The sequence below is a fragment of the Eulemur rufifrons genome, chromosome 4, assembly GCF_041146395.1.
Source record: "Eulemur rufifrons isolate Redbay chromosome 4, OSU_ERuf_1, whole genome shotgun sequence".
In the NCBI taxonomy this organism is placed as follows: Eukaryota; Metazoa; Chordata; class Mammalia; order Primates; family Lemuridae; genus Eulemur; species Eulemur rufifrons.
The window spans coordinates 25,403,334-25,428,371 of NC_090986.1; the positions used below are offsets into that span (position 1 = coordinate 25,403,334).

Genomic DNA, 25,038 nt, shown 5'->3' on the forward strand with positions numbered 1-25,038 from the left:
TACAGTTTTTAGAGTAGTAGATGACTTAAGTGTTGCTTTCTCTTTCTCAAACATGTTCACATGCTTATTTCAGTTGCCTGTGGGTTCTAGAATACCCCTGGCACAGCCATTCACGCAGGGTTGTTTGTTTTCCTCTATGCAAAAATCCTTGTAACGTTCTGTGTGAGTTTGCTAGGGCTGCTCTAAGAAAGTACCGTAATCGTGATGGCTTAAAACAGCAGCAGTTCAGTCTCTCTGGAGGCTAAAAGTCTGAAGTCAGGGTGTCAGCACGGACGTGCGCCTTCTGAAACCTGTAACGGGGGATCCCTCCTCACCTCTCCTAGCTGCCGGGGGTTGCTGGCAGTCCGTGGCATCCTTGGCTTGCAGCTGCATCCCTCCAGTCTGTCTCCATCCTCACTTGTTGATTTCTGCCTGTGTTTCTATCTCGGTCTCTCTCTTCTCTTCTTACAAGGACACCAGTCATGTTGGATTTAGGACCCACCATAATCCAGTGTGACTTCTTCTTAATTATATCTGCAATGGTCCTACTTCCAACTAAAGTCATATTTTAAGGTACTAGGTTTAGGAATTTACCTTTTTGGGCGGTTGTCTTGTCTGTTTGTAGTGCTATATAACAAAACACCACAGAAATGTGTTTCTCAGTGTTCTGGAGGCTGGGATATCCAAGCTCAAGGTGCCAGCAGGTTTGATTGGTGAGGGCTGCCCTCTGCTTCCTCAATGCCGCCTTGTGGCTGCATGCTTTGGAGGGGAGGGACGCTGTGTTCTGCACGTGGCAGAAGGTGGAGGGCTGGAGAGCTGAATGCTGCATGAAGCCTCTTTTATGAGGTCCTTAAGTCCATTCATGAGGGAGGAGTCCTCATGGCCTTATCACCTCTTAAAGACCCCTCCTTTTAACACCATCAAATCAGCCATTAAGTTTCAGCACTTAGAGTTTGGAGGGGACACATTCAAAACATAGCATGGGGGTGACACAGTTCACCCCATTACAAGTTCCATGGCTGGTGTGATGCTCCTTCACATTTGAGATCCAGACTCTTTTTTTCTTCGTACTCCGCTAAGCATGGTCTTTACCAGGACAGCAGTTTCCAAGACCCGAGCAGGGGGGTTGGGAGAAGGTTCCTGGGTGTCATCACTTTCCATTGGCCTGAACTTGAGTCAAGTGGCCACACCAGCTGCACAGGAGGCTGGGAAGCATGGTCCTCGTTCCAGGCTGCCAAATATCATCTAGAAATTTGGGGGGTCGAGGGGGATTGTTAACCACAGAAGACTGAGAGCAAATTTTGAGGCTAGCCAATGTTTCTTTCACACGACCAAATTATGGGGGGTGGGTGTAACCTGGGTTGATTATTCATGAATTTCTGAGCCCCTGTAGCTCTTCTCATTGAATTATGTCTACTAACATTTGAAGAGCAATAGGGAGTTTTCCTGTATATTATTAGCTTAGATTTGTAATGGTTAGGAGGGCTTTGTCTTATACAGTTAAATTACATGGAATAGCTACTATCTAGTGTGGAAAATAGCAAGAAGGGGAAGATATGGCCGTCCCTGCTGTCAAGGACAGGCAGGGCATTCGCTGTTTCACAGATAAGTGGTTGTGCAAACATGCTTATAAAATATTTTTTTTCCATCAGTTTAGATTTTACTTCTCTCATCTCATTTCAATTCAAAACAAATCAGTAGTCAAGTGAAAAAAGCAGTGACTCAGATAAACCTAATTCACAATTACTATATTTTTTCTTTATGGAATCTAAGCCTTAACTGTGTTTATTACATGCACTCAGCTATATAATTTTGTCTTTCATAGTCACTGTGTATCCTTTGTTGTTTTAATTTCAGAATATAAAGGGGGGGTTACAAATGTTTAGGTTACATATATTTGCCCTGCCTGAGTCAGAGCTGCAAGCGTGTCCATTCCCCAGACAGTGCGCATCGCACCCATTAGATGTGAATGTACCCATCTTCCCTGCCCCCACCCCACCTGCCTGATACCCGGTGAATGTTTCTACCATATGTGCACATAAGTGTTGATCAATTAGTACCAATTCGGTGGTGAGTACATGCGATGCTTATAAAATATTTTTTAAGAGATAGAAACTTAATCTAAGAAGAAATTTCTTTTTTAGAACTATAACTTATTTAAAAAAACCTCTTCTTCTTTTTTTTTTACATTGCCTTTCTCCACATGTTCTAATAGAACTATAACTTAAGTGATAGTTAATAACAAGTTTGATAATGTTTATTTGACACACACCTGGAGGAGAAAGACCAGAGGACACAGACACAGCCAGAGCTAGGGCTTTCCTTCTGAGTCTCTGCCATTGGCCTTGTGTTCCCTGCCTGCCTTTCTGGGCCAGCCTGATTGCCGATGGCCTGGGAATGGCTTTCCTCCTCATGTTCCTAGCATTGAGCATGTTAGTTGGCACATGGTGTGGATTCAGTGAATGTTTATTGGGTCCTTTCCTACCAACTGCATGTTTGCTGTTAGTAACACTAAATTAAAACAATATAAATGTCCAGGTTGTAAATGTGTTCAACTTTGGAGCAGTATGTTCCTGATTTAAACCAATACTTTAAACAGCTGGGCCAGACGGTATGGCTCATGCTTCTAATCCCAGCATTTTGGGAGCCAAGGTAGGATCACTTGAGTCCAGGAGTTCAAGGTTGCAGTGAGCTATGATTGCACCACTGTATTCCAGCTTGGGTAACAGAGCGAGACCCAGTCTCCAAAAAAATAAATAAATAAAAATTACACTTGATAAAATGGTCTGTAGGTCACATAAAGTTTTATATAGCAAATTCCATGGAAGTAATGATTTTGGTTTGTGCTGTTGTTTTTGCAATTTAAACATTAATCTGTGTTTTCTCGTTCTTTTTCTTTTTTTAGGACTTTCTGTTACTTGATGAAATATCACAGCGCAACCCTCAGCTGCTGTCAGATGGTAAAAAGACAGTGCATATAGAAGATTTTACTGCTTTTTGGGATAAGGTAACATATCCACCATTACAAGATCATTACTGCCGAAAGAAAATGGGTGACATTGATTTAATAGAGAATTTTTAGATTTTACACATGATGCAAAATGTGACTTTCTCATTCACTGAGAGTTGTGTTATAAAAATTCTCAACATCAGGAATAAGATTTGCAATGAATAGAAAGTAGGTATAAAGTAAGATGTTGGTGTTTGACAGGTGCTTTATGTCATTTTCAAAAAAATGTTCCATGTGTTACCTCATTTTGAGCTAAATGGAGGTTTAGATATTCGTAGTGTTTGGATGGGACAGGACAGACTAGGGTTCCAGTGTGGAATCAGTTAACAGATACATTATAAAGTAGTACAGAGACTTTGGGGTATCAGTGTGTATTTTTACCTTAATGTTTTCAGATCATCTTATTATATAATGAGAAAAGCCCATGATCTGGAATTCTGCCGTGGGGTTGGGGTGGGGGCTCCCCTATTGGAAGCGTCGGGGTGGCGCCAGCTGTTCTGGCGGCGGCCCAGGCAGGGAGGCAGCCGGCCAGCGCAGTGAGCTCCGTGGGTTCCCGACTGAAGGGCTTCACCGGGCTGCAAGCAGACAGGCAGAACTGGCAAGACCACAAGGATTTTCCAACACTTGGTTTACTTCTGACATTCAGGCAGTCAGGAGAAGTAGCAGGGACCACCCTGGAGACATGTGTAGACTTGCAGACTCAGACTCAGTGCCTCCCCCTTCATCCACACAACTCCAGTGCCATCCTCCCCGAGTCCGTGGTGCTCTGCAAATCCTCCTGTCTCAGCCTGGCTTAGTCTGGATAGTTGAACACACAGCACAGGAGAACAAATTTCCTGCAGGCAGTTCTTTGTGTAAGGTTGAAAGAAACGGCACAAAGGCAGGCGGCGGTGGTGGTGATGGGGGCACCCTGAGCTTGGCCATGGCAGGAAGCTAGCCTAGCCGTAGGGCACGAGGTGCTGTCTCCCAGGGGGCCTGCCAGGAGCAGAAACCAGGGGCCCTGGCTGCCAGCAGCCGTTGGGACCACAGAAGGAGAGGCTGTTCTGAGGGTGCTGGGACAGCTTAGGCTGCTTGACACAGGTAGGCCGTGCTGGTGGCACCAGCTTCTCCCCTCTGCCAATGCTGGCTGTGGCTGACTTCAAGTTGAAGTGCAGTTTTCAGGAGCTGAGAGGCTTTAGGCTGTTGAGCAACTCTCCCTCCAACTCCATTTGCTGCTCCCTTCTCCTGTGCTATAAATGTTGAATCTCTCTAGACTCTTCCTTTCCTTTTTTTTTTTTTGAAACAGAGTCTTGCTCTGTCACCCAGGCTAGAGTGCTGTGGCATCAGCCTAGCTCACAGCAACCTCAAACTCCTGGACTCAAGTGATCCTCCTGCCTCAGCCCCCCGAGTAGCTGGGACTGCAGGCATGCGCCACCAGGCCCGGCTAATTTTTCTATATATTTTTAGTTGTCCAGCTAATTTCTTTCTATTTTTAGTAGAGACAGTGTCTCGCTCTTGCTCAGGCTGGTCTCCAACTCCTGAGCTCAAACTATCCTCCCGCCTCGGCCTCCCAGGGTACTAGGATTATAGGCGTGAGCCACTGCGCCCGGCCAAGACTCTTTCCTTACATGCCTGTCACTCTAAGTGCTGTGCTATGTGTATCATGCTCACCCAGTTCTGATGTAATGCTTGCCGTCTCTACCAACCAAACAGTAATGTGTTTCCACGTATATAAAACCACATCATTGCACCTTGTGCACATGGAAAGTCGTCCAAGGTGCGTTATCTGCCCTGGTAGTTTCTCCCTACTTGCTTGGCATGTCCCGCCCCAGTGCACTAGAAGCATTGACAGAGAGCAACACTAGCATCCCGTTGTCAAAGACACACTCTAGTGAATGCTGTTGAATGAGGGGAAGCACTGAGGTAGCTAACACATACTTTGTAGGACTCATTACCAAATTTCTTTGGTAACAAACTGCAACGTTGTAAAATGGGCTATTTTGTTGTTCTTCTAAGAACTTACCATGTTCTTAGACTTTTACAGCTTGCACTGTAGTACAGTCCCCCGCCTTCTCTGTGGGGGGATTATGCCTTACGCTGGGGGATCATGAGGTCAAGTCTGGTGAGGTCATGGCTGGAGAGAAGGTGCGTGCGTGGGCAGAGGGGCTCAGACGCTGGGGGTTCTGGAGATGAAACCAGGAGTTAGGAGGAAGACATGGACCCCAGCAGCAGCCCTGCTGGACAGTCAGGCAGGTATTTGAAGGAAGGTCTCACCAACCTGGGTCTCATTTATAAAATGAATGGACTTGGGCTCAGTCTCTAAGTTGTAAAATTTGTGACCTTGTGGGAGCCTCTACATCTCCATGGGAACAGGGATTTGATCTGCTTTGTTTATTGCTGCATCCCCAAGTCTTACCACGGTGTCTGACCCAGAGTGTGTCTGGCCCAGAGTCGGGGCTCATTCAAGGCTTGCATCAGTGTGTGGGGGAGCCAGGAAGGGAAGGGGCTGAACCTTCTGAGGGTCCGAGTGCTGCCCCCTTCTGGTTACAGTAGAGCAGGGCAGGGTCCGTAGCCTCCCGATGTGGCTTGAACCTCCCCACCAGAAACTGCAGGCTGTGACGGCAAGGTGGCGTTTGTAGCGGCCCACTCTCTTGCAGTCAAAACTGAGTAAAAAGTATTAAAATCTGAAATACTTGTCTGTCAGGTAGGAAGGAGTAGAGAAACTTAAAAAGTTTCTCACCTATTAAAATCCAGCGTCTGGCGGGGCGCGGTGGCTCACGCCTGAAATCTTAGCACTCTGGGAGGCTGAGGCGGGAGGATCGTTTGAGGTCAGGAGTTTGAGACCAGCCTGAGCAAGAGCGAGACCCCATCTCTACTAAAAATACAAAAAATTAGCCAGGTGTGGTGGCACGTGCCTATAGTCCCCGCTACTCGGGAGGCTGAGGCAGGAGGATTGCTTGAGCTCAGGAGTTTGAGGTTGCTGTGAGCTAGGCTGACACCACGGCACTCTACTCAGGACAACGGAGTGAGGCTCTGTCTCCAAATAAATGAATAAATATATCCAGCTTCTTCTGGGTAGTTTTTATAATTCCTGTAAAATCTAGGGCTAGTTTATTTGCGATTGAAAGCAGTGTGAATGTTTTGTTACGTGACCATGTCATAGTGTGGTATGGAACACATTTATAAGGTGTCAGTTTAAGCACATTTTGGTATGTGACCATTTGTAAAAATAATTATGAATGTTTTAGTATGTGACCATCCAATTATTTCCAGAGAAATTTTTCATTTTGAAGGTTAGGTAGACCTTTTTTTCCTTCCTTTGTGCTTTGAATCTTCTGGGCGTATTACTAATCACTTGTGCCCACTCCAGATATGGAGAGACTTTTTTGAGTGCATGTCCAGAAAGTTAAAGGTCTGCCTGGACTGGGTCAGCTCAGCTTCCTGAGATCGTCAGTGGGTTGGCTTCACCCTGCTTCCTCCTTCCATCATCCCAGGGGTGTCCTGCCCTCAAGGGACTCCAGATTCAGAATCCTTTTCTAGAGTTCAGGTGGCTGCATTGCCTTTGATTTACTCCTGATCATTTTTCTGTGATATTGAAGAGCATTTCCTAAAGCGTGTTGTGGAGAACACTAGCACCTCAAGAGGGTCCTTTAAAAATGAGTTTGGGGCTCAGATAAATTTGCTAGATCCTCAGCCACCAGGAGCGCATGGTGAAGACTCTGAGACCTGCACCGTGGGGAGATTCACATGGAGATCATAACTATGGGAGGAAAGAATGAATCCTCTAGTAGCAGCTTGGTTTATTTTCGATAGTTATTATCAACTTTTGTCTGATTGTGTTAATATCTGTGTTTGGACAAAAGTCCTTATAGGTGGCGATTACTACTATTGAGGTTTTATATTCTCAATTTAAAACCATCCTCCCTATTTATACCATCTGACTTTTGCCTTTTTAAAAAGATAGATAATTCAAAGTACTGATTGCCACTGAATGGGAAGAGGAAACCTTCTCATTTTTGTTTACCATGCTCTGCTGAATTTTCCCCTCTCCCCCAACACAGTTTAATCCTCTCAATTGATTTTCTAATACTTGGAAGTTCTATGAAGAAGCAGCGAGTTTGGTTCTGTCCCTTAAAGAATAAATTGAACTGTTAAACAACATATTTTTAACACCAGCAGTTACTGAGCATTTTCGTGACATTTAATGTATGCAAACACATACATATACTGTTAAATCTCTTTATCTTAGAGTTTATGGATTATTCGGGAATATTATTGCTGATAGCATAATGAGTACTTTATCCTTCCCACCTCCTTGTGTTGGAGTGTATGCTGTAGTGCGTACGTCCCCGGTGTAAACGGTGGAAGTACCGTGTTGTCCCTGTATGCTCAGTAGCGCATACTGCAGTCATAACTCTGGGACTTAATCACTTTGACCCACGAATTTATTCTTAATTTCTTTATTCCCCATTTTTTTTTTTTTTGTTAAACTAGTGCCATGGTTACAGCATTTACCATCATTTGTAGAAGTTCATTTGGCAAGAGTGACATGCCTTCTTCCTTGCTCAGTGTTACTGAGATTTATTCTTTATCACATGGAAATTGGAGAGAAGGGTGGTTTCAAAAAAATTTTTTTAAGTCAAGGGCTGGGCATACCATGTGCTTATGCTGCCACCTTGTGGAGGTTGATGAAATAGAAGATTAGAATCAAGGGTCATAATGGAAACCTCCCAAAGTGAATATTATGTTAACAGTATCGTTTTAGTAAGTTGATGTGAGCCAAGAAGCTTCCATTTCAAGAAGCTTGCCTTGTTGTTTTTACTACCTAAATTCTATAGATGTCTATAGCTATGTTCATATGGAAATCTGGTAAAAGGGAATGGGCTTTACTTTAGTATTTAAGTTACCAAACTGCTTCACACCCCACAAATAAATATGGTTGGATGAAAAGGTGAAAGATTTGGGTTATGTTCATATACAGTGACTATTACATTCTTCGCTTTTTGAAGTGACTTGTGTTACTTTATTGATCTGGGCACATTTTTGTAAACTTTAATTTGTAGGCATCAGAAACCCCAACCCTACAAGGCCTTTCTTTTACCGTCAGACCTGGTGAATTGTTAGCTGTGGTTGGACCCGTGGGAGCAGGAAAGGTAAGTTATAATGCCATTTGGCAGCTGGATGCAACATCACATCTCACATTCTTGGGGCTGAGCCCAAAGCTATGTGTAGCACAATGTTGGGCTGGGTGAACCTGGAACAGCATTTCTCATTGTGTTCCATGGAACATTAGTTTTGCAAGAAAGTGATCTGACCAAATAAATCTGTGTAACGTGAATTGTATTTCCCTTTGCATTTCAAGTTGCACAATTGGGAACTCCTTGTCTGGAGGTTGGACATCTCAGTGAAGGAAATTATTTATGTGACTCCTATTCAGGGTGGAGTGGCTGAGAAAGTGGGGACTTCCTTTTGTTGGAGTGGACCCTAGGTACTACAAGACATTGGGAAGTTGTGAAGGCTCATTTCTTCCTATAACTTCTCCAAGTCATATCAATGCACATTTAGTAAATATGCAGCCAGGTGTGTGGCCCTGTGTTGGGGCAAAAGATACAAATATAAGCAAGACCGAGATGCCACTGCCTTCCAGAAGCTGCCAGTTTCTGGGGTGAGACATACACAAACAGATGATTTCAATTCAGTGTTGTAAGGTTGATAATGGTAGGCACAGACCCATCCCATCTGTATGTTGTAGAGGATTTGAAGGAAATGTGCGTGCACACTTAGTCTCATGCTTTCTTAAACAACCTAATATACATTAGGGTGATTAGATTATTTCCTTTATGATTGAATTTTGCTTTGCAGAAACATGGTCCCAGGATTCCTTTAAATAAAAGTCTTCCCTAGCGAATAGGATATATTATTTACATATAACTTTTCTGGAACCAAATGCTTTGTCAAGTGAAGGATATCTTGATGCTGGAACAACTGCATTCAATATCAAGATATGTGAAAACTATATCATGCTGTGCTACTCAGTTGCTATAAATATTCTTTTTTTTTTGAGACAGAGTCTCACTGTGTTCCCTGGGCTAGAGTGCCGTGGCATCAGCCTAGCTCACAGCAACCTCAAACTCCTGGGCTCAAGCAATCCTCCTGCCTCAGCCTCCCGAGTAGCTGGGACTACAGGCATGTGTCACCATGCCCGGCTCATTTTTTCTATATATGTATTTTTAGTTGTCCAGCTAATTTCCTTCTATTTTTTTAGTAGAGACGGGGTCTCGCTCTTACTCAGGCTGGTCTCGAACTCCTGAACTCAAACGATCCGCCCACCTCGGCCTCCCAGAGAGCTAGGATTACAGGCGTGAACCACCACACCTGGCCTATAAACATTCTTAATTACTCTTTGTTCCATATACCATTTCACTTGGAAGAAAGTCATTTGGGCAGAGTAGATTGTTATGTTCCATTTTGTCAATATTCCTTATAAGTCATTAGTTTATGCATTGACTAGTAGTGTTATTTCCAGTTTTTTATTACAACTCAGCGCTGTACTTTATCCTATGTTAAGTGAAAGAATGAATGATGTTTATCCAATCTCCAGGGCCGGGCAAGGCTGTATTGTAGTGGCTTATTCTTTCCTGCGTGTTGAGTGCACACGTGTTTTTTACAATCTGTTTCAGTCCTCGCTGTTAAGTGCCGTGCTTGGGGAGCTGCCGCCGAAACAGGGGCTGGTCAGCGTACATGGAAAAATTGCCTATGTTTCTCAGCAGCCCTGGGTGTTTTCAGGAACTGTGAGGAGTAATATTTTATTTGGGAAGAAATATGAAAAGGAACGATATGAAAAAGTAATAAAGGCTTGTGCTTTGAAAAAGGTGAGTGATGACTTTTGAATTTCAAGTAACGTTAGTGTTAATTTAAACATCAAAGTTTTATTAAATTTTTAAAAAAATTTTGTAAGATCTTTGAACGTTATTTAATATTTTAAGCCAGTCTTCCATGTAACTGCACACACACACACACACACACACACACATTCTCTCTCTGTTGTTTTCATCCTAATGTAGTAATGATATTCATAGTGTGCTTTTATATGGGTTTGGTTTGGTTTTGTGAAATTTTATTCTCTTGTAACATTTTTTTTAAATGGACAATTATAAAAATTTGTAAAGTGTAGAGAACAGTGCATTGAAGCTTCGTGCACCCCTCACTCAGCTTCATCCACGATCAGCTTGTGGCCAGTCTTGCTTTGTATCTGCTCCCTGATGTCTGCCAGCTCCACCTCTACCCAGATTTTTCTGAAGCGGATTCTAGACTGTATAGCGTTTTACCTGTAAATACTGTATTATTTAATCTCTAAAAGATAAGAACTTCTTTGAAAAAATCATTACCACATTATCACACCTAAAAAAAAAATGACCAAAATTCCTTGTTGTCATCAACTGTCTACTCCGTGTTTACAGTTCTTTATCCCATTGAGAAACGTTGTTACCCATCGGCCTGAATCAGACTCCAAATGAGATCTCCACATCGTGTTTGGCTGATGTCTCTAACTTAGGTCACTTTCAGACCATAGGTTTCCCTCTCCACTTCATTTTTGACTTGCAGTTTATTATTTAGAGAAAATGGAATGTTCACAAGTTTCTTTTTAATACTGCCTCCTTTCACCAGGAGAGAGATTGCTTTCGGAAATAACATTTGAGTTTTGCAGAAAATGACAAGATCAAATGTTTAATTATATGTTGCGATTTTAATAACGTTGCTGGATGACAGATAAAAACTGAGCTTATCTAGTAGAATATAAGTTGGCAAAAAGAAAGTAAAAACTGAAGGTATGTTACCCTCTTTGGGTCATAAAAATCAGCGAATAATGGCGTTAAAGGGCTCTCCCCGGGGTCTGTTCGGTGCTGCCTGGACGTCCGACTGTTCTTTTATACTGTCTGGAAAAGGCTGCGACACACTGACAAAGGAGGGATGCAGAAGGCATCCAAGCAGCTTAGGGAGGACTGAGTAATTTTTGCAGGAACAATGGCTTGAACGTCATAGATTGTATTGGGTGAGTAGCATTTTATGGTGATGTTGAAAAAAAAAAATTGCTTGTTTAAAGAGCTTTTATTGCTTTCTCCTGGGTTATTAATGTGTTATCGGAAATGACATCAAGTTAGCTGTAATGAGCTAGATTTGTATTAAATAGTATACATATATAAGAAAAGGGGTAAGGCACATGTAGAATGGTAATGGTAACAGCTTCCATTTAGTTGAGGTCCACCATGTTTTAATCATATCTCTCCCTCTCTCTGTATCACACACACATGCATATGCACACAAAATGTCTGTGAGTTTTTAATCTTTTGCTCTAATTTCTAGTGTCTTCAATATTACTATCATTTTATAGTTGGTAAGAGGGAGGGTTCGAGTGATGGAATGACACATCCTATTGCAGATCAAGTTCAAGCCCGTATCTGTATGGCTCCAGATTCCATTTCCCCTGTGCCAGGCCACTCTCAATTGAGGATGTTTATGAGGCAGAAATATTTAAAAAACTGGGTGGTTGATGAAGGTGGAATGTCAACAGAAACCGTTCTCAGGCGTTTCCTTTTTATCTTAGTCAGGGTCAGCTTCTGATACCCACCTCAGATTGCTGATTCCAAGGTCAGCCCAGCCCTGCCTGCCTTTTTCCTCTCCATGTCTCTGGAGGGTAGCAGGTGTTGGGACAGTGGCTGTCACTTGGCATCTTCCGCAGCCACCTGCAAGGGCTGGGCCAGTAACGTCGACAGTGTCTTGGGCTTCGACCACCTTAGGGCTTCTGCAAGGCAGGCAGACTCCAGTGGGAATGGAGTCCCTGGGCTGGGCTTGCATAGTGATTTTTTGGTTTGTTCTTAGATGTCTATAAGCATGGACTATTTTGTTGTTTGTTTGTTTTTGTTTGGTGTTTGGGTTTTTTTTTTTTGAGACAGAGTCTCACTCTGTTGCCCGGACTAGAGTGCCATGATGTCAGCCTAGCTCACAGCAACCTCAAACTTCTGGGCTTAAGCGATCAGCTGCCTCAGCCTCCCAAGTAGCTGGGACTACAGGCATGTGCCACCATGCCCGGCTAATTTTTTCTATATATTTTTAGTTTTCCACCTAATTTCTTTCTATTTTTCGCAGAGACAGGGTCTTGCTCTTGCTCAGGTTGGTCTTGAACTCCTGAGCTCAAATGATTACACCTGCCCTGGCCTCCCAGAGTGCTGGGATTACAGGCGTGAGCCACCGCGCCAGCTTGTAAGCATGAACTATTATCCTCCCTGTGCACATTTGCTTCCTTGGCAGAATGGCAGGCCTGGGGTGGAGAAGTCAAAGAGAGCAGAAGTCCTGGCCCGGCTTCATCTTGGTGTCATTTTGGACACATCATGTTACTTCTCGGGGCCCCTGATGTCTTTGCTGCAAAATGAGTGCATTGGTTTAGATGTTTTCCAAGAGGTTTTGCTGCAGTTTTAAAAAGCCACTTATGAATCTATTTAGCAGGGGATCATCAAGACCTTTAAGAAACCAGGGAGCCACTTAATGAGTTAGCAGATGCTTTGCTGATCTTTTTGAATCCATGTGTCAGTGGCATCTTGTGCCATATAATCTATATAATCTATATATCTGTATAAGCTATGGCACAAGATGGCCATTGATTATAGGAGCTTCTTTGAATTATTTTGTCCTGTGGGTACGGAGACTTCATTTGTGTTAGAGAAGGCTTGGCCGTTGGACAGAAACAGTCCTGGGTGGCGGCAGGCATTTGCCTCCATTTGCTTTCTTATTAAATGGGAAGATACAAAATGTTTTTAAAGACCACAGGCAATGTCTGTGACATGCGGACATGCCAGGTTTTGCTAAACAGTAGCGATTGTCACTGTTATAGCCCTTTTCTCTAAATAGATTGATCAGATAAGTAAAGATTTCTCCTTATAGTTTCCCTGTGCCCTCCCTCCCCGACTCTCCCAAATGCTGGAGGAGAAAACAGGAAAAAGAAAGATTTCTCATGGTAGGATATAGTAATAACAGCTCGATACAGTGTACTAGATCAAATTGAAGTAAATTTGTAATGTAAGTTCATTGAGCTAAAAACATTTCAGAGATAGCAAGTTAGGAAGTAATACTTCACATTTACTTAGCAGCATCATGTAGGCTGATTACGGATTCACTGCAGTTGACATCATAGTGAGTTTCAGGACGTACCTAAGGAAGCAGTGTACAGGTGTGTTAGGTACTTTAGGGGTATTGGTTGCAACCTGAGGCCCTGGGGTCAGACAGGGCTGGGCTGGAGTCTCAGTTCTTCTTTACCAGGTGTGCCAGTTTAGCTAATTGTCTAAACTTTACAAAGCCTCATTTTCTTCATCTGTAAAATGGGAGACAATAGTACTGTCTACCTCATGCAGCTATTTAGGATGACATTTGATCATGAATTTAAAGTGCCCGATTGCTAGGCACATAATAGGCCATCTATAAATGTTAGCTCTTAATTATAAAAGTCACCAGTTTTGTTTAAAATCACACAAAATGTGGCATGTTGGAACTAATGTATCAGAGTACGTAACTACCATTATTTGAATTGATATTTATGTAGGTACCCTATACATAGTACACTAAATAAGTTAACAATAAAAATATCGTTACCCTAATAGACACATAACCCTTGTCTGCATATTGTCATTTTGCCCTTGAGAACTTTTTAGAAATTTTAAGCTATATAAAACCAAAGATGCGGGATTAATAAATTGGCTTTAATGTTTTCACATATAGATTACTTAAATATATAAACCTCTCTTGGGCACCCACCGTTTTATAGTTTCTTCTCATATTTACCACGTTCCTGCCAAGTTGAACAGTCTGCCTTGACAATTATACCCTAACTATTGTTTCGTCTCTCAATTGGAAGGACCATGTCATTCGCCTGTGACTCACATAATAGTAAGTAAGAAATGCTGAGTACAGAAGGTGAATCTAAACCTGGAGACGACATCCATTGCTCCTTCTGTGTGTAAATATAGAGACCTGCAAGCATTGCATTGTTGTAGTATTGCCTTTATTTTAAATATGTCTTTCCGTATCCTCTCTGGGCAGCGTGATGTGAAAGGACAACAGATTGTGAACTGAGATGAGCGTGGGCTGTATTCCAATGCTTCCACTTATTAGCTGACAGTCCTTGGACCGACCGGCCCTCACTGGTTCTCAGTTCCCTCATCTGGGAAGTGGGTCCAGAACTTACTCTGTGGGTCGTTGTGACACAACGATTAGAGATAATACCAGGCGTCCCGAACAGCGGTCAGTGCGTGGTTCTACCACCCAGAAGCTGACTGATGGGGGATGGCTGTGTACACACATAAACATTATGAAGTGGAATAAAGCAGGGCCACCATTAGAAATATAAACAAAGCCTTAAGAACGCAGTAGAAAGAGATGAGATTTCTGATGAGGGAAAGGCAGGAGTGGTGTCATAGAAGAGAGAGTTTGAACTGGGCTGGAAGGTGGGTAGATTGGACAGGCCGTGATAGGAAGGGCAGGTCCACTTGGAAGCAAAGCTGTGACCAGAGAGGCGTGAGAGCTGCTCTGTGACTCTGGAACCCCGCCTCGTGTCCCAGGGCCTCAGGTCTGGCCCTCATTAACTGTCAAGAGTTCCTCCATCGTGTGTCACCTTCAGGGTCACCACTGTTAATGGGCACTTGATAGGATTCTGGCCTGATGGCATCCAACTCTCATAGCCGTTCCCTTGTTTTCCTCTAGTCTGTGTGTGTGCTGTGCAGTGAAAGCACTTGTAGATGAAATAACTGGCTGATTTTACTGGGCGGTGACTAACATGAGTGGGAATATCTTCTTCTCGTTGGGAGTGTTCGTAATTTCTGCTCGACTCCTGCTTTCCCTTTAACCAAACCAGAAAATCATGGCTAGGAAATTAGCCCAGCTCAGCTTTTCCTTAAGATCCTTTGAAATATTTTCCCTGTCTGAGGCTTGTGTATAAATAGTCTGCCGAGGCAACAGCACTCAACGTTGTGCTCAGATACTACCGCCAGAGTCAGAGCCCATTCGTATTCCCTAACATGCCACGTGAAAGTGTGGGCTTTGAGTGCCTGGCCTGGAAAGTGGCTGAGATTGCTGTGCTGCAGCTCCATGCTGTTGGAGAAAGAAAACAGAACAACATAAAATCAAGGCATAAAACCTAGACAGAACACAGTGAACTGGGGCCAAGCACACAGTGTGTATGTGCTGTGGGTGAAAGGCTTGGAACTTAAAATGGCACATTGTTTTTCATGGAAGCCGAAAGCAAGAGACAGTATTAACGTCTGAGCTCAACAAAGATAATGTGAAATATTGAATTTTCATAACAGGAATTGTTTTTCATTCAATGCAATCCAGTTCAGCTTTAGAGTATGTACGGATCTCTGTGTGTGTCTTTGGGGGCTGTTGGGGAGTGGGTTACGATGGAGATACTCTTTCTTTTTTCCCTTTGGTGGTGTGCTTTGCTTAGGGGAATTTGTGCTGTGCGAGGGATCTCACTGTTGGGTGGATCAGAAAATATGTCTCTGTCACCAATAGCAAAATTACAGTGAACTCATGTCCTTTTCTGCTTATGAGAGTGTGTTTGTACACCTTTTTTTTTTTTTTTTTTTTTTTTTTTGAGATAGAGTCTTGCTCTGTTGCCTGGGCTGGAGTACCATAGCATCAGCCTAGCTCACAGCAACCTCAAACTCCTGGGCTCAAGCAATCCTCCTGCCTCTGCCTCCCGAGTAGCTGGGACTACAGGCATGCGCCACCATGCCCAGCTAAGTTTTTCTATATATTTTTAGTTGTCCAGATAATTTCTTTCTATTTTTAGTAGAGACGGGGTCTTGCTCTTTTTCAGGCTGGTCTTGAACTCCTGACCTCGAGCGATCCTCCCGCCTCGGCCTCCCAGAGTGTATGAGCCACTGCACCCAGCCCCTGTTTTTTCTTTTGATTCTCCCAGCATCCTGTGGGTTTAGTAATTCTTGTTTCTGCAAGACATTTTGGAGAAGAGGGAAAATGAAATCTTAGGAAGGTCAAAGGACTTGATTGTCATGGAGATCTCAAAATGCCATTTCGTTTGTCCCCAGATTTGTCAGAATATAGACAAATGAAAAGATAATGAGAAGTGAACGCTTGATCTGTAATAGGGCTTTTGCTGTAGAGTCCTAGAGTGTTTCCTGTGAAGGTTAATCGATACCCAACAAACTCCCCCAAACTCTCCTTGTCTATGCCAGTGTTCATCTAGTGATACACATAGACAGTCCAAGTGAGGATTTCCATTACAATGTTGTGTAACTTAAACCTGATGGTTGTCTTGTCATTTTTGGAATGTTCTTGTCATCTTTTTTTTTTTTTTTAAAGGTATTGTGCTTTGTCAACTTATTTCTTAAATAATATTCAAATATAACTATTGTTAGATTTCCAGATCCTCAAATAAAAATGTATTATCCTTTTTAGCTTTCATTTTTCCTGGCTTGCATGGACTGAGAATCTATTTAGTGCAGCTGACCTGCCCTGCATCCCTCAAGTATCCTGTTCCTTCCCCTTTGGTTTATCCTGGCCAGACTGCTCTTTCTACCTACCCCTATTTCTTGTATACTTTTGTCTGTCATGGGATCAGCCAGATGGCTTGTGAAGACACGTGAAAACACACCAACTTCTCGATAGGCTCTATGGCTCCAAAAGCCATGCGTTCACTGACAGCCCACGAGATTATGTCTCCAGCACAGACATTCAGACTTGTTTATCCAGCTACACCTTGACATCACCAGTGGGCATTGTAGTTTGGCCATCACTGAAGTCTTGATTTTATTCCCTAAATCTGCATCCACCATCTTCCCCAGCTCAATAAATCACAACCCTGTTCTTCCTCTTTCTCGCACCAAAATCAACACAGTGTTCCTCTTCTTTCACAGCCCACACCCTCATCAGGTCTCACAGGCTCTACCTTTGAAATCTGTCTAGAATGTGACCACTTCTGTCCACTGCCCCTGCTCCCACTCAGGTCCTAGCCACTCTTGCCTCTTGCCTAGATTATCGCCTAGGTTATGACATTCTTCCTCTTGTCCTGGGAATGAAGCCACGGCCCCTCTACCTCCACCACCCCCTCCCACCACTCCGCACTCAGTCTGTTCCAGCTCTGCTGGTGTTTGCGCTGCTGTTCCGAGAACACCTTGGGCGCATGCCTGCCCCATGGCTTTTGTGCCTCCTGCTCCTTTCCATGGAACATGCCTTCTCCAGTGTGTGCCCGCTCACTGCACCCTCTGACAGGTCTCTGCTGAACCCCTCTCAGACACCTTGCTGGGCTGGCCAGCCCACGTAAACTGGACTTTGTCTCTGTCACTCTCATCCCCCTAAGTCAGGTTCTTTTTTCTACTTAGCACTCATTACCGCTTGCATTTGCGGTAACTTTTTATTGTCAGCCATCTACCTTGAAAACTCTCGAACCTTGTTTCCTTTACTGCTAAATTACTGTGTCTAAAACAAGGCCCGACATATAGTCATTACTCAATAAATATCGGTTAAAATGGTTAAGCACATAGATGCCGTCAAAAACTACAGCATTAAAACAGAACACCTTGAGAGTTTTTTTTTTGAAAGGGTGAAAGTTACAGTTTAGACACCATGAAATATCTCCATTGCTGTTGATCAAATATGTGTATATGTTTGCAGAATTGACACGCAAAATTTAGGGTGATAGTAGAATACATTTTAAGTTATTCCTCCCCCCGCCCTTTTCCCCATGCAGGATTTACAGCTTTTGGAGGATGGGGACCTGACTGTGATAGGAGACAGGGGAACCACGCTGAGTGGAGGGCAGAAGGCGCGTGTAAACCTCGCAAGGTAAGGCGAACTTCAGCGGCCGCTCTGCTGGTGTCTTTTGTCCTTCTAGAGCAGGTTAACGTACTGAACCCGCTTACTCTGTGCTGGGCCCTGTGTGAAGCACCTGTTTGTGATTATTCCGTTGGCATTTGGAATCTCCACCCAAGTTGCTGAACGTGGTTATGCGTCCTAGGTAGGAGCTGGGAAGCGTGGCGCCTTCTGATGTCTCTTTGCACGTTTTCTAGAGCAGTGTATCAAGACGCCGACATCTACCTCCTGGACGATCCTCTCAGTGCGGTCGATACGGAAGTTGGCAAGCACTTGTTCGAACTGTGAGTTTCTTTGGTGTTTTATGTCGTTTCTCCTTTCCAAGAACCCCTTGAGTTGGCTCAGGAAAGCCTGTGTAGCTTCTGAAAATTTAGCTAGTCTCACCCTGCGGGCTTCTCCCGCAACCCCCAACCCATTTTAGAGAACTTTTGCACAATCATGACCTTGTACTTGTAAGGAAGGAAGATATAGAAGGCGATTTCAGTGTGTGGAAGTGAGTGGAGCTCATGCCTTAGGGAGTTAGGAAATACCTGATCACCAATAAACTGCCAGTGGATCCAGACCCCAGGAATACGAAAGATGATGTACAAATGTTACAGTGAAGGGTGAGACTTGGCAACCTGGTGCTTGGCTGCTAGTTCTTTTCCTCCATTATTTGTTTATGGCACATTAGAAGAGAGGTTTTTGATACCAACACAGGACTTTTGTGGAAAGGCGTTGTTGGTTGATGTTTATAATCTGGAAGTTTGGAAATAATTAGTAAAGTGTAGAATTCAAGAATGATTTGTTCTGTATTAGAGGAGTATGGCTTCAAGAGATTGTTGTTGCTTCATGGATTCGTACTAGAATTAACCCTTAAGACTCACAGATGTGTAGGGTTAGCTGATGTTTGCAAGTAGTCTAGAATCCTGACTCTCACTTGGTGGTTCTGGAGTTTGTTTTCTTTGGCTCTTTTTTGGCACTGAGGTAGAGCAACTCTGGAATCTTTTTTTGTGTCTACCCTAACCTAACATGTGCCAATTGATACTTCCGTGTCGTCCAGACCTACGGTCCCCAACTTGCAGGCTGTGGCCTCTTAGGAACCAGCCGTACATCACTGCCTGAGCTCCGCCTGCACCCCTCACCCCCGGAAAAGTTGTCTTCGATGAAACTGGTCCCCGGTGCCAAAAAGTTGGAGACCACTGGTGTTAGATTGGCCTTTTTGAAAGCATCATGAACTTGGTCTTGCTAAAACAGCATCCACACCTGCCCCACAGTAAGCTGCTTGCTTGTGGCCTTGTTAAGGCCAGTGAGCCCTTTCATCTGCGCAGATGGAAGCACTTACTATAGGCACCGAGATAGAAGCTCTTACAGATGCTATTGTGCAAAAGGTCTTAGTATGCAAAGGAGGGCAGTCAATCACAGAGACGTTAAGGACCCATACTGGGCAGAGTAAGGGAGACAGAGAAGTTTAGATCTCATTCTGCCCTTAAGGAATGTGTCTCTACATGGAGTTTATCAAGATAAGCATGTAGAGAAGTTCAGTGTACCCAACGTACGTTTAAGGGGGTTTCAGTATAGGTTAATTAATGTGAAATGGAAGATGTGGGTAGCTGTATGCGTTCAGCTGAGATCAGGAAGTTCCGTGTGGGCTGGGCTTGGCGGGCAGTAGCCTGTGATCCTGCAGGCCGGGAAGGGTCTGTAGAAGCTGAGAACAGGATTTGGTTCCTTTGGTAAAAGGAATAGTAGAAGCAGAGGGGACAGGAACAAGTGAGGCTCGTGAAAAGAACAGCAAGCAGGCAAGTCCTCCTCAAGCAGAGCATGTGAGAAAGATATTTGGAACTGCTCACGGTCAGGTCTTGTGTTGGTCAGCCAGGGCTGCCATCACAGATGCCATGGGCTGGGTGGCTTAGACAACAGCAATTTGTTTTCTCACAGTTCCAGAGCCTGGGAGTCCGAGATCCAGGCATCTGCAGGTTTGGTTTCTCCTGAGGACCCTCTCCTTGGCTTGCTGATAGCTGCCTTCTCACAGGGTCCTCACACCAACTTTCCTTCCTGTGTGTCTGTGTCCAGATCTTTTCTTTTAAGGACACTAGCGAGGTTGGAGTAGAGTCTACCCTCTCAGTTTCATTTTAGCTTAATTATCTTTTGGAAGGGCTTGTCTCCAAATTCTCAGCTATTAAGGGTGAGGGCTGGAACATAGAAGCCTTTAGGGGCGCACGTTTTAGTCCCCGACGGGTCCTGGATGGCAAGGTAAAGAGAGAGACTCAGGCAGTGTCAGCAGTGTGACAGTCACTCATCTCTGGGCTCCAGTTTCCAGGGGCTGGGACATGAGGCCATCTACCGAACCTGGGGCTCTGGGCGGGTGTGTCTGTAAAATGTGTTCTGGAAGTGGAGGCTTGTGATAGTTGCACAACAGTATAAATGTGTTTGGCACACTGGGCTGTACACTTAAAAATGGTAAAAGTGGTAAACTTTATGTTATGCATATTTTACCACCAAAAAAAAAAAAAAACAAAACGGGGATTGGTAGCACTGAATCTTTCAGAATGTAGAGAGGAGGAGCAGCTGGCAGCTGGCATTGTCCCCAGTGCTCTGATGTGACTCTCTTTTCCTGCCCGCTCCAGGTTGTGACTTGGTGAATTTTCCCTTAGGCAGAGAAGGGCCTTTGTGAGTCCCCACCAGTTCTTTATCGCTTAAAGAATAATTCCTGATGGGGCACCACATTGGCCTCCCCAGGGGGGCAAAAAGAAAGTGTTGTAATTGCTGCATATCGGTGTGCATATCACAAAAGCTCCCCTAAGTTTTTCTTTGAGCACAGGGGGTATTTATAAAGTCTTCTTGCACCTTTAAGGTTTAATGACTTTGGATATACACTTGATAGAAGCAAGCTTGTTAAAATTGTTGTTTGCTAATCAGAATCATATTCTTTGGGGAAACTTAGGGCAGGGAGCACGAATGCAATTTAGGAAATCACTCAGCAGCAACTGGAGAATGTTCTCAACGAGTTAGAAAATTGGATTGAACAATATGCTCTGAAAAATGGCGGTTGTGTTGAAGCTTAGAAATGTGAAGTGTTTTGTATTAAAAGTGAATGAATTACACTTCTCTTTGCCATTAACAGTTTTACTTCAGTCATGAATATATATCCAAGGTTATTAAGGTTTGTGAGTTTTACAACTGTATGTTACAAACATTAAGTGGATTCTATCATATGTCGGAGGTGAGGGGCCCTTAGATTAACTGATGCCAGTTTGATTTGTTGCAAGCTATGGATTTTGTTATATATTAGAAAGCCCCAGATTCTCAGACCTCTGCCATCTGCATAATTAGTCCTTCCAGTCTCTCCTCATCAGATCTCCCACACTGTTGCCTGCCTACTTGTCTTAGCCCATTTGGTCCACTGTGACAAAATTCCATAAATTTGATGGCTTATAAACAATAGAAATTTATTTCTCACAGTACTGGAGGGTGGAAAATCCAAGATCAAGGCACCAGCAGTTTGGTGTCTAGTGAGGGATCACTCCCTGGTTGGTTCATAGGCAGCCGTCTTCTTGCTGTGTCCTCACATGGTGGAAGGGACGAGGCAGCTCCCTTGGGCCTCCTTTATAGGGGCACTAATCCCACTCATGAGGGCAGATTCCCATGAAAAGGCTCCACCTCCTAATACCATCCCATTGGTTTCAGCATTAATTTGGGGAATGCCACAAACATTCAGACCACAGCACTGCTTCACCTTCCCCCTTGCAGTCCTTTGCAGATTTCCCCACTTTTGGATACAGTTCCAAGTCCTTGAATGGCGAGCAGTTCTTTGCCATCTGCCCCCGTTCACCTTTCCAAGTCTTCCTCACACAAACCTGGTGCTCCAGCCGTGCCGACTTCTGTGGAGCGCCTTGAATGAGGCATGCAGGCCCTTTCTCACGTCTGCCTGTGTCCCTGTCTGTATGAGCATCTTCAGTCTGAGTTCTGGGGACAGCTGTGCAAAGCTGAACCCACCTGCTTGCCTTTCCGTCCTGTGCCTCCAGGGGGCATCGTGCCCTTGCTGTCTGCATGCTGCCCTCAGCGGGATGTTTCTGGTCCCTTTTTTTTTCTTTTATGACCAATAAACTAAATCTTTAATCTTGCTATTAAATCATTGAAAATGTAAATTAAAATAATGAAAAAACATATTACCTATCTGTTGGCCAATATTTTTTTAAATTGGTAATACCTAGAGTGGGTACGGGAACAGGAAAACAGTTGCTTCCAAATACTTGGTATCCTCACACTAGGCTGTGAAATGCATGAAGGCATGTGGTGTATATGTCACCTCCTTGCAGAGGCTTTCCTGACCACTCCGTCTAAAATTGCAACCCTCGCCTTGCTTTTTCTACATAGCTCACATCACGGCCCGAGAGTGCGTTGTCTGTGTTTGTGTAGTGTGTCTTCTCTACGCAACCATGCAGCATGTTGGCTGTTGGCTCGACCAGTGGCTGTATCTGCAGCACACAGAGCAGTGCCTGGCACTTTGCAGCTGCTCAAACAAATGTGTTGACTGAATGGGTGAAGGTGGTGACTCTGTCCTTCTTATCTGTGTCACCTTTAACCACTGTATATATCAGCGCTTATTATATTCGAGTATATATAGGATGAGAGTTAAATAATCTGTTATGGAATGAATCATTTTTTTGTATTTGGCTTCTTTTGTTTTATGGCATGACTTGAAACTTTTTATTCTTAAAAATATAGAGAGTATTTTTTTTGGAGATTTTGATAGAAAGTATAATTTAGGAAGAATTTAAAGCCATCAATTACAATGATAACATAATTATTTATATTATCTGTGATAGAAGATGGTAGGAAGAAAACATTTTGCAGCCTTTGCTTTGGCTGATCTTGGACATAGCAAACCCATTAGATTTGATTGGTAACATCTCCTTTCAGGTATTTATGTAAAGGGATTTAGGGGCAGGCAATTTTGAATTAAGAAGGAACAGTTCCATTTAAAGCTTTAGTTCTAAGCCTGAAGAAGGGTTTGCTAGGTTAAGAAACTTAGATATGAAATAAGCCAAACTAAGACTTGTCAAAAGGGAAAAATTAATCCTTTTGGATTTTAAGAATGAAGTAATGACATACACATCTGCAGTCTGGTGTCTTGGTTCTGATCACAGGCCCCATTTCCAAAGTGCCCCCTAACAACTTCTAAATCCTGACTTTCTGAAAGCTAATGGCTAATTGTGGGGTAAGGGGAAGAGTTAAGGATGGTACTAATTTATTGGGCATGAGTTATATTCCTGGCCCTTTTTATAGAGTAATGCTTTTGTTTCTCAGAACATGCTTACTAGTTGACATTAGCCTTGTTTTTAGATGAAGAAACTGAGGTTCAGAGATAGTCAGTAACTCACCATCATTGTCAGGCCAGTAAGAGGTAGGGCAGCATTGAACTCCAGCTTGTATTTTTCCCGAATTCTTGCTCTGACCCACCTCAGCAGGTCGTGTCCTTGCCATGTTCCTGAAATTTGCTCTGTGCAAGGACGTGGGAAGCCAGAGTATTTGCCGGGAACCCTACCCATGAATCCTGGGCCTCGTACCTGCTCATACCTCCCTGCTGGCTTACCTGAGGAGGGTGCAGACCATTGCAGGATGGGGGCTGGGCTGAGTTCCCCGGGGTCTGCATTCTCAACACGGGAGCGTGTTGCAGGGTCACTGTACAAGTGCTCTGAGGTGGACCGTAGCCTTTGAGCCATTGGATGATATCTACTATGATTTGGACTATTGGATTCTATTCTTTATTTTCATATTTGGAGATTTTTTAGTCCTAATGAGAGAGGTTTTGCTTCCTGCACAAGAGTGGAAGTATTGTGGGGACGGAGGCCTCACTAGCATTTGTTTTTCTGTTGCTGTTATTTGGGAAGAAAGGTCTGGAAAAATGTACTCTGGCGGAGTTTACTAAGGATCTAAGGGCCCGCCCCTCCATTTTTAGTTACTATGTACGTTATAAATAATCACCTAGGAAACCTTCTAAGAGAATTGTCCACATTGTTATATGACATTGATCTTTCTCTCACTCTCTCCCCTATTCCTACCAGTGATAAAATAATTAGTATTTTAGTTAAGCCAGGTTTTGAAATCTCAGTATTGTTTAATTGTTTTTCATCATGAAATCCATACTTGTTAAACTGTGTTTTAGAAGAAAAAAATTTAGCAGCCACTACCTCCTTCAGTAGATTGTGTAGAATTTCTTAGAACAGCAAGGCTCACATTTGCTGCTAGTGAATTTGAGGACCTGATCGGCTTCATTTATTTAAATTTGTATTTAAATTACAGATCTTTACTGTGTTATCTTTATCTCATGATTTCAAAATGAATGTTTTTCAATTTGGAGCACCTCATTCATGTGTTTTTCATACAGTACCTTTTACAATCTGCAGGTGTATTTGTCAAACCTTGCACAAGAAGATCACAATTCTAGTGACTCATCAGTTGCAGTATCTCAAAGCGGCAAGTGAGATCCTGATACTGAAAGATGTGAGTAATTACTAGAAGTTTCCTGAACTTTCTGATACTAGGTGTGTTGAGTGAAGGGTCTCCCAGCAGGTCACCCTCCGTGGGCTTCCTGAGAAACTCCCTCTTCTTCCTCAATCTTGCGTTTCTTCTTAGACCAGGGATTCATGCCTTGGACTTGTGGAAATGTCACTGTTACATTCTAAACCATATTACCCTATATTATATGAAATTGCTATGTCAAAATTACTAAATTATAACTGTTCTAGTGAAATTTTTACAGGTAATGATGCTATTTTACTGAGAACTTTTTGTTTCCCTCTTCCATGACTTATGTCAAAGTATATTATTTGGATGTTACAGGTAGTAAGACCTGTTTGCATCCATTTGATTGCCATACGTCGTTTGCCTAAAGAGCATCTTCTGTTCATAACAGAAACACAGTTGGGTAGCTGAGCAGCCCCTGGGGATCCAAGCACCCTCTTTCCTGGTATATCCATTGGCTAGTCTCGCTGCACAGGTATTTCTGAGCACCTGTTTCATGCGAGAACCTGCAAAGCAATACGTAAGACAAAGTCCCTGCCATCATGGGGCTTCCATTTCTCCTGCAGATAGACGCAATGATGGAGATAGAGGGGCAGGGGTTGCCTGATGGGGACCTGAGTGACAGTGACATGAAGGTGCTGGCCTTGCAGTCACCTGGGAGAGGAGATTCTGAGGCACTTGGA

General features: G+C 43.5%; 1 protein-coding gene across 2 annotated transcripts in view; it reads left to right on the forward strand.

The window, feature by feature from the left end:
• ABCC4 (ATP binding cassette subfamily C member 4 (PEL blood group)) overlaps positions 1 to 25,038 on the forward strand; it is a 226,468-nt gene that overhangs the window by 74,880 nt on the left and 126,550 nt on the right. For both annotated transcript variants that reach the window (XM_069467093.1, XM_069467094.1), the window contains exons 9-14: positions 2,885 to 2,986; positions 8,032 to 8,121; positions 9,649 to 9,840; positions 17,727 to 17,821; positions 18,046 to 18,132; positions 24,238 to 24,334. In XM_069467093.1, coding sequence (XP_069323194.1) covers positions 2,885 to 2,986; positions 8,032 to 8,121; positions 9,649 to 9,840; positions 17,727 to 17,821; positions 18,046 to 18,132; positions 24,238 to 24,334 — 663 coding nt within the window. The remainder of the gene's footprint in view (positions 1 to 2,884; positions 2,987 to 8,031; positions 8,122 to 9,648; positions 9,841 to 17,726; positions 17,822 to 18,045; positions 18,133 to 24,237; positions 24,335 to 25,038) is intronic.